The 10341-nt window shown below is 27.2% G+C and overlaps 1 protein-coding gene across 1 annotated transcript in view; it reads left to right on the top strand.

Annotated features, from left to right (window-relative positions):
• The window catches only part of LOC105366158 (glutamate receptor ionotropic, kainate 2-like), a 28940-nt gene that overhangs the window by 260 nt on the left and 18339 nt on the right, over positions 1–10341 (top strand). The window contains exons 2-6 of the mRNA XM_011504487.1: positions 36–269; positions 850–1005; positions 2284–2502; positions 7462–7668; positions 8844–8928. Coding sequence (XP_011502789.1) covers positions 36–269; positions 850–1005; positions 2284–2502; positions 7462–7668; positions 8844–8928 — 901 coding nt within the window. The remainder of the gene's footprint in view (positions 1–35; positions 270–849; positions 1006–2283; positions 2503–7461; positions 7669–8843; positions 8929–10341) is intronic.

The following is a 10341-nucleotide window of genomic DNA, read 5'->3' as shown; positions in this document are numbered from 1 at the left end:
CACAAAAATGTACAGGCAAATCAAAATTCACAAAGATGACCGGTGCCTTCAGAATCCTGTGGATAGTCGAACAACAGGTAGAAGTACCTTATCAGTTAACAATAGTCACCTACGGTAGAAAGGCTGCCGTATTTCTGGAAATCAGAACATTGCTCCAATTAGTAGAGGATGACAGATGTAGATACCCTCTTGCTGTGCCTTCCATCGGTCATGGAAGATATGTCCATGACATTTTCAGAAATACAGATAGTCCCGAACAACTAATCAAGGTCGCTCTCTAATTACGAGACCTCTGCACGGCGGACGGATTTCCTAACCAAGTTAACCAAGGTTAACGAAGAGGTTATCACCGCAATAAACGCGAATCATAATCTGACCACCTCAATTACATTCGACGATTGCTCTACAAAAATCTTTAGATTACGGTGGTCTCCTCAACAGGACACTATACGCTCACCACAGGAAAGACGTCAGTTTAAGTTGATAACCTTACTAAACGCTTGGTGTTATCTGAAGTGGCTTAGATATTTTACCCATTAGGTTTATATCATCGGTCGTGATAAAGGCACAAATATTCATGCAGAAGCTGTGACTGCACAAGCTCCAATCGGACGAGACACTGCTATTGCAACTTTCTGCACGATGGTTGACCATTAAAAGAGATCTCACCAACTTGACTAACATTGCAATACCATGTTTGCTCAACACATAGAGCTACATGTGTTTTCTGATGCATCCCAATTAGCAATATTGGCAGTCTTATACGTATCCGCGCACGAATGAATAAACATTATGATTGCATTAATGTTCATAATACTGCATTAATATTTAAGCTACACTTCTTTCCAGGAATGTGCGCATATTCCTGCTAATATTTACAACATTAGCAGACATACTATGTACACAACAAGGGGCATACTTCTTACCAAGGAGTATGCACCATCCATTGCTGATCCTTACAAGATTAGCAACATCATTACCATTAAGGAGCAATCACAGTATTATGTAATAAGGTAAAGTAAATAGGGTTCATTACTAATGTAATTGTTAATAAACCATATGTTAAAGAAATCTGTATGTACTACATATTTCTACAGCCGTTCCACTTGACCCAAGCATCCGCTAGGGCGGCTGGCCATTTATTATAAAGCTATCAAAACATCGGTAGTTCGAGTCAGGAAATCAAACAATTTCGAACATTTGGTCTTTCGAGCCGAATGTTATATATGTTAAATTATATATGTTAATATTTATGTTTGTATGCATTTATATACATTTGTAAATGCATGCGGGCATAAGGCCTGTATAATTGTATGCAAGTAAATGTATTCGTGTATCCATGAATCTGTGTAATAGCATGAGCTATATAAGCTATATAATTCCTTGATTTCTCAAACTTTTCACTTCTTGTTGACCATGTGTAGTGGCATGTGTAGTATGTTAAACTGTACATAAATATCGCATATATAAAAAGAATCAGAACTGTTATCTCCTAATAGTTAAAATTGACGGATTTAATCACCAGCTTCTTAATTCCATAAGCTTTAGTTCTGTTTACCATTCGACATATTAGTTTTTCTATACGTATTACTTCCTAGTATAACTCACTATCAAAGTCATCGGTTTCTTCTGAAAACACTCTACGTTACAGTATTTGTTATAATCATATTGGGTTATACTCGTATACATTGAATAGATTACATAAATTATATTTCGATATTGAGTGTTAGCAACCTGAAGTTAATTATAAATTTATTTCAGAAGTTAAATATTAAACTCATTTATAAACGAGAGGCAAGTTAATTATATTTTTAAGTGTATGATATCTAAGTGTACTAGTATTTAAATTTTTAATCGATATTTCCTAATATAAATAAACTGTAAGTGTTATAGTTTTATTTATTTTAAGTTAGATTACAGTGCAAATGTATGTGAATTTTGTTTTAAAGTAATTGTTAGAGCAATTGAAGTATACATTATTAAAATATGTATGTACAATATAGCAAAAACAAAGTACATTAATATTCGCCTTATTAAAGCATAGATATTATAACTGTTTTTTAAAAAGACATACAAATTTTAAATTACATCTTTAAGATAAAAATTTTTGATATTATTAAAAGTTCTATGTATTTTATTTTTTATAAAAATTAATTCATCTGAATATTTTTTGTTGGTAAAATACGTTCATATATATATATATATATATATGTGTGTGTGTGTGTGTGTGTGTGTGTGTGTGTGTATTATTTGTTTATTAAACTAAAAAATTTTTTTTCGTAGGTTGAAAGTAAAGGATTAACGGGATTAATTACTTTTGATAATGCAGGATTTCGAAGTAACTTTGAAATCGAAATATTCAAACTAACATTTTCTGGAATACAAGTAATTGGAAAATGGAATTCTACGAGAAATATAGAATGGATCACAGATGCATCTATAGGTATTCATTCGGGCACTCTTAGTTTTCGCAATACAACGTTTAGAGTACTTATAGCATTGGTAAGAATTCATAGGTAAACAAAATATTCAACTAATCTAAAATTACATTTGCTTAAAAACATTATTTTTGTAAACATAAAGAGAATTTTTATAAAATTTAATCATGTCAATATATTTTTTTAAATATATATTACTATTTTTCAAAATTAATTATAAATTATGTTATAAAAATTTAATTTCTATATATTATAGAATAATAATTTATTTATATCTTAAATATGAAACAGATATATTGTATATATTAAAAAGATTACAAATTCACATATAAATGTTAATAATATTGTAAAATACATAAAATAAAGTATTCACATTCAGGTTTACATTACATATACCCGTTGTTATTCCATATACTATTGTGTGATATTGAATTGAAAATTTTATTGTACAATTTTAATCTGAAAGAATTTCTATGTAATTCATACGATAAAATAGAAATGTTAACAATATATGTGAAATGTATACATTAACGTATAAAACTTATATCATGTAAAAGAAATTACATTTACAATATTTGAAGATCTTCAAAATTTTTGACAAATTAAATTTAAATTAAAATTTCAACTTCATAGTTAACAAAAGACTTTTAAAATAATAAACAAGAAAACTTTTAACTTAGTATAAAAAAACGTAATACATATAATTATAATTTATTAATGAGAAAATATAAAAATATAAAAAATATAAAAAAATATAATAAATATAAAAAAATATAATAAATATAAAAAAATATAATAAATATAAAAAAATATAATAAATATAAAAAAATATAATTAAATATAAAAAAATATAATAAATATAAAAAAATATAATAAATATAAAAAAATATAATAAATATAAAAAAATATAATAAATATAAAAAAATATAATAAATATAAAAAATGGTACATAATTATAAATCACTATACTTAATAACTATTTCGAAGCTATTGAAAATTGTAGTTTTCCTGGCTCGAACTGCCAATGATTCGATAGCTTATATTTTCCGCCCGCCCTAGCAAAGGCTTGGAAAGAAGATAAGTGGAAGCGCTGTAGAAATATACTGCGTTTTCGATGAATATAGTTTATTTACATTTTACAATTACATTATTGATGTATTAAGTGTATCCTAATTTTTATTGCAAAGATAAGATTGCTTGGAACGGTTCTTGTGATGGATGTTTCACTACACAAGATGTTCCTTGAAATCTATAATTTGTTGTTGATTTTGTAAGGATCGACATTTGAGTGGCACACTTCCTTTTAGCGAGTGTGTTTTATATTGTTTAATGATTGCGTTATCCAAGTCTCAGATGAACTGGAAATGGCAATGCAGATTTGTTGTGTATTCACAGTGATGCAGTAGGCTTGATCTAATCCTGTGATGAGTAGCTCACTGTTACCGCAGTCTCGAAAGGGCTGGCGATGGCAATGTGGTGTTTTATTCGTCGGCTATTATTGTGGCCGTATTTACTAGTATGTTAACTACTGCTGCTTCGTTCTTGGCTTCTCTACTTAGACAGCTTTTTTGTATTTGTGTCGTCCCCACTTTTAAGGCCTCTCTCCGTGAGTCCCCACTCTAGGAACGTCTAAGCCTTAGTTTCTCCAAACAGAGCGCGCCGTTTTAGGTAGCATGACTGAGCGTGCGTGCCTCCGTCTTCCGACTTCAGTAGGAGCGTCGGCTATTATTGTGGCCGTATTTACTAGTATGTTAACTACTAGTAAATAAATTGGAATAATAAACTCAATTTGGAGGCTCATTCTTCTCTTAGACTTCGCGACAAGAGGAGCTCCTAGTCAAGCGTCGTCGCTTGGCTTGTACAAGTGGCAACATGTGGCGTACTTGACAACAATGGATGCGTAGTGTCCCATTACATTGTAAACACTGCTGTGACGACTATTGCCTGATGTCGAATGAACTGGGATTCCCATAACTCTAGTTATAATGCTCAATTGTTTTCATATATCTGAAATTCTTAAAATGTTATTAGAATCTCGCATAAATAACCTCGTGGCATCCTTGATAGCTAGCAACAAGGAAGTCGATCATTGCGCGAACTTCCCCAAACCTCTGACGATTGTTCAACAATTCTTAGAAATTATGACCTTGAATAATTTCCACTGAAATGATAGCCGTTGGCATTTTCCCTCAAATGATATACGAGAGATTCTCTCAATCTCGAACAGAGGCTTTAGTTATTGTAGGTAAGTTAAATATAAATATTACAGAATTTTGAAATAGTCTATAGATATAGGTAAATCTATAAAAAATAATAATAGAAGTAAATGTATATAAAATAAAATCAATTATAAGTGAATGCAACTAAAACAATAGAAATGTAATTAATACTTATAGGTAAAAACAATTTCATATATATTTTTATATATCAATTAACTTTTCATTAAAGAAAACAGACTTTCAAACATATGTTATAATTGATTAGGTATTTTTCGATATATCTAAAACATATTTTATTCTATAGGGAGCCTTGAGAAAGATTTGTAAGAGTTTCATTTAAAAGGATGTTTTTGTTAAATTTTATTAACATAGGATTTTATGTTTTAATACAATAATGTGTTTAAATTCCAAAATATTATTAGTATTTATGTATTAACATTATATGAAATATCATTTAAATACAAAATTTTAGTATTTATATTATGCTGCTTTCTTTTAATTATAGATTGTTTGTGATTATTTAACTATTTAATTATTATTTCGCTTTTTAGTACATGTGCCAAAAGTATAATCTGCAGATCCTGCCATTTTATAAGGAGAGTTCTTTATGATATGCCACTGTGTTACAGTTATTTACGATTTTGAACCGATTATAGTTTAATGAATTGTCAATGTATAATAAATTAGCTTTAAACAATTATACATCGAGTAGTAGTAGTATTGTATAAAATTTCACATTCCATTATAAGTTAAATATTAACTTTTTCTTATTAAAAAAATTAATTTCTTTTGCAACTTGTTTATATTTTTCTACGTCTGCACATATAAAATAGTCGTAAATGTCATGTACTCTTATTTTTAATTAAATTTTTTTAAATATATTATTAGTATATTTCTCGTACAAGAAATTCAAATCATTTTTCACTTGTACACTTTCTTTAAGCAATAAAGAAACTCAACCAAGCCATAATTAAATTTAGATCCCGATAAAGGAACCAAGTCTAATAAAATTTTACTTTCATGTTCGACTGTGAATTAATATCATTTCTAAAATTATTATAGAATAGTTAAAAATTTTCTTTCATAATAAAAATATGCTGTAAATATTTTACGCTAAATAATATGTATATTATAGCAATTTTTTTAATATTGAGGAAGATAAGCACACGTTAAATAAATTTTCCGTATTTAATCGTTTAATTAAACCAATATTTCTTTTTTTAGATTGTGAACAAATTTTCTGAATGCGATGCAACCATATGTTTTTAGCTTTCTCGGTTTAATTTATTATTCTATTTAGATAAAGTCCAATACGTTTGAAACAGTGCACCAATAAATGTGTTTAGCACTTTAAAACGTTTTAAAATATGCTGAGTTATTTGCTTCTTCGAAACTTTTTAAATAGAAACTTTAAATAAATATCTCTATTTAGAGTATATACTTTCGAATGAAAATATTTCTTCTGAGAAGATCTAGTAAATCTCGCACTTCTATGTATCAGTATAACCGCATATAGCCTAGAATATAACCGCATATAGAATTTGTGCATGCTCTTTAATAAGATATCGATATTTTTACCAATTTAATTTACATAACTAGCATGTTAAATGGATTTCAATTGGATTACTATAAGAAGCATCAACTGATCTCAGATAAAGTTTATTATTAATTTGTATTACATGGACTTAGTTAAAAGACATAATTTATTACAGTTTTGGCGAGGACAGTAGTTAAAATTAACTCGTTGATCCAGATTTTATTAAATATTGACTACCTCGTCATGATTATCGGAATGCAAATTTTTTTTAATAATTATCACGGTACTTCTGTCCAAATAATATCAATTAACAGTACATGGATGTAATAACATTTTATACCCAAGATAATTTCATTTTAGATTTTTTTGGATGCAGCAGATCAATAATAGACACATTATCTATATGTATTACTCTGTAAAAATACGTATACAGAAAAAATACTTGTGATACAATTCTATGAAGACGGAGAATATTAATGCTCATCATGAACCCACACCATGTAACCTAGACAATTACACGTACGCGCGCGCGCGCGCACTTGATAATGTATTTATTAGTTATAATAATACAATTTTATTTTCCTTACTGTTTAAATTGATACAATTTACGGTACATCTGGATATAACAAATAAACTTATTATTTAGAAGAAATATCTAGTATTTAGAATTTAGAAACAAAATTCTATATTTTTATTCCAAATTTGATTTTGAATATGATATTTATTGACGAATTCTTATTGATAGCCTAAATACTTTTAACTAGGTATAAGATATATGCCCGATACAATATTATGTAAGAAAAGAATATTGAAGAGAGAAAGACAAAAAACAAGCAAAGAAAAATGAATGAGACCCTTTTTGATTTTGATAATAAAATTTAAAACAATCAATTTAATTTATTTGTGTTATTGAATGAAAATAAAAAGTATACAATTTTCGTGTTATGTAAAATTAACTATGTTAAATAGCATTTTGTGAATTTGATTACCAAATCGTTAAGTTATTAATTATCTGAAAGTAAGTAGATGCCCTATTTTTATATCTACATACACTGAATAATTATTTTACATTGTCCTCATATCTTAGTCATTTTATATGTACGTCAATGATGTTTCGTGTTAATGCGTTGAATCGGCTATAGTATTAGAATTATATTGCAATGGGAGCAATAAATTTTTTTTCCACATGAATACAAATACATTTCATAGTAGTTTGAAATGACTTATAATTTAAGATAAAATTTTTATAATATTAAAATTTTTTCAGACTAAACCTTACGGAATGCTGAAAGAAACAGTTTTTAAAATGTCAGGAAATGATCAGTATGAAGGTTTTGCCATAGATATAATTCATGAAATCAGTAAAATGTTAGGATTTAACTATACTTTCTCTGTACAAACTGATAATAATTATGGATCCTTTAATAGAGAAACAGGACATTGGAATGGAATGCTAAAAAAAATTATCGATAATGTTGGTATATAATTTCATTTTAACAAATATTTTTAATATGCCTAATTTTTTGTTTACATTTTTAAAAAGAATAATTCATTTTTGATATTCTAGTTTTAATTATGTTTAATAATGAAAATAACTTAATTTCTAGAAACTATATTTTCTAGAAAAATTTTTGAAGTCTGAAAAAACTAATAAATATATGATCACTTCTTATTTTGTTTTGAAAATAATTTACATATATAATCATTTATTCAATTATATACATGACATAATAGAACACTATAAAGTTTTATTAAAATTATTTATTAACAATAGAATTAGAACAATAGAAGATCATTCAATTTCTAATTAAGTAAGTAGACATGCCAAATGTATATCAGGTTGTATTTAAATATAAATAAATATATCTATTCAAATACAATCACGAAGTATAGATATATCATTCAATGAAATTATTATTTTTAAAAATACAAGAATATTTTAAACCGTTTTGTATTATATGCTTCCAATAATAAAATTAAAATGACGTCTCCCATATAATATAAAACCATAAGAATTTTATTCTCGATTTTATTTAATTTTCAATTATTATTAATTATTGTAATTAATATATTCAGATTATAATTCGCCCTGTGGTTATTCTGTAACATGTGAAATTAATTTTTTTAGAGTATTTTCATAATGGCAATTCTTATAATAAATAAAATAATAAATATATATATATTTATTTATTTACACAGGTTGGATTAACATTTTTCTATGTATTTTATTAATACTTTACAACGAAATGATTTAACATCTTTCAGTTTCAAACTAAGAAAATGTATAAATAATAAAATATATAAAATAAATAAAATATAATTTTCAAAGATTTATATATATGTGAGTGTGTGTGTGTGTGTGTGTGTGTGTGTGTGCATGTGTGCGAGCGTGTGTGTGTACTATTAAGTATAAATGAATATTAATTATAATAGAACTAATAAATTAAAGACAATATACTGCTAATCTGGACAATAACATTGAATAAAAAATAAACCGATTTTTATTAATCATATGGATTTTTGTCTGTTCGAAAAGTGGTAACTATCGTATAATGTAACATTAAAAATCTAATAATAAATATTGTGTATATATTAATATTTTTTTTTATTTAAAAGGAAATATTTAAAAAGTTCTTGTAATATTTTTAGGAAGCTGACTTAGCTATTACAGATCTTACAATAACTGCCGAACGTGAAACCGCTGTTGACTTTACTATGCCATTTATGAATCTAGGTAAATTTATAGTTTAATATTTATCGGTTATTTTATCAATTTATATTATAAGTATATATTTATATATATGTATATATATATTTGTGCATATCGATATAAATTTTTTATATGTAATACATACTTGCATGTAATTGTGTCAATAAAGTTTTTTATTCATTGCACTAAAATTTTTAACTAAATTCATTCAACATAAAATATTGTAAAGCCAAGCTTAAATTATATCTATTGCTAATACAGATTCATTACTTACTTAATACACTAGATTATTGTTTTAATATATCAATAAATAGTTCACTGCCACAATATTGTATCTTATTATACATAAATTTTTTAATTGATTGCTATATTTTATATACTTATTAATGATGTTTTATTTATTTCTTATTCCTCATATACTGAATTTTTTTCACTCAATGTTATTCTGTATAGAGTACAATAAAGTATAATGAACTTATAATAACCTAATATTTTCAACCTGGTTAATTTATTTAAGTTATTTATTATTGAAATTCAAAATTATTTGAAAAAAAATATCTGTGACGGAATTTATTGTTATAATTAATTTAATAGCATAAATATATATAAATTAATCAATGGAAGAAGAATAAAATCTGTTATAATATTTTAATTTTATTATATTCGGTCTCTCTTATATCTGTCTACACATTTAGCTGACATTCGTACACTACATTAAGTACCATTTTGTTCCGAAATAGGCGCTGCACTTTCTAATGTGTAGATATATTTGTATTTTGCTTTATTTTTAAAAAACCTTTTTTGTTAATCTGTTATTATTATTAAGCAAATTCCAATTACTCAAAGCTATCCATATATTTTTTAAACCACTTACAATATATCATATAATAACAAAAGTAAACTAAGTAAAAATCATTTTCACTAATTATTAATAAGTAACTGTTACGGATTGAGACAGTTGAAAGCGGAATACAAAGTGGGAGAGGCATGAGCGCGCGAACATTTGTTTATAAACACTAGCCAACGAACTCGAAAAATACTTCTACACCGAAACTCGAATGTACGACTATAATTCCGAAAAGTAATAACAATGAACCTTACAAGGCTATGCCCTATTGACGTTACGACAAATATTGGCATAGCAACAGCCACCGATGCGCTACCGACGCCGCAAGTTCGTACGAGAATATTTATGGAGCTGCGCTTGACGCGCATGATCACTTGCTAGTACTAATCACGCAGTCTCCACTATGATCTCTCTATCCGTCTTTCAAGGTGTCACCACTACAGACATCGCTCACTACAACTACTCACAGACGCAAGCATCAAGCAGCCTAAAGAACTAATAGTGACGCCACAACTATACCGGCTCTCACGCTGACGTAAGCAACGCACCGCGAACGTTCCATACTACCCTAACTATACCGACTTCCACGC

This window comes from Ceratosolen solmsi, unplaced genomic scaffold, assembly GCF_000503995.2.
Source record: "Ceratosolen solmsi marchali unplaced genomic scaffold, CerSol_1.0 scaffold17, whole genome shotgun sequence".
Classification (NCBI taxonomy): domain Eukaryota; kingdom Metazoa; phylum Arthropoda; class Insecta; order Hymenoptera; family Agaonidae; genus Ceratosolen; species Ceratosolen solmsi.
Note: the sequence above shows the minus strand (reverse complement) of the source record. Positions and strands in the feature narration are given on the sequence as shown.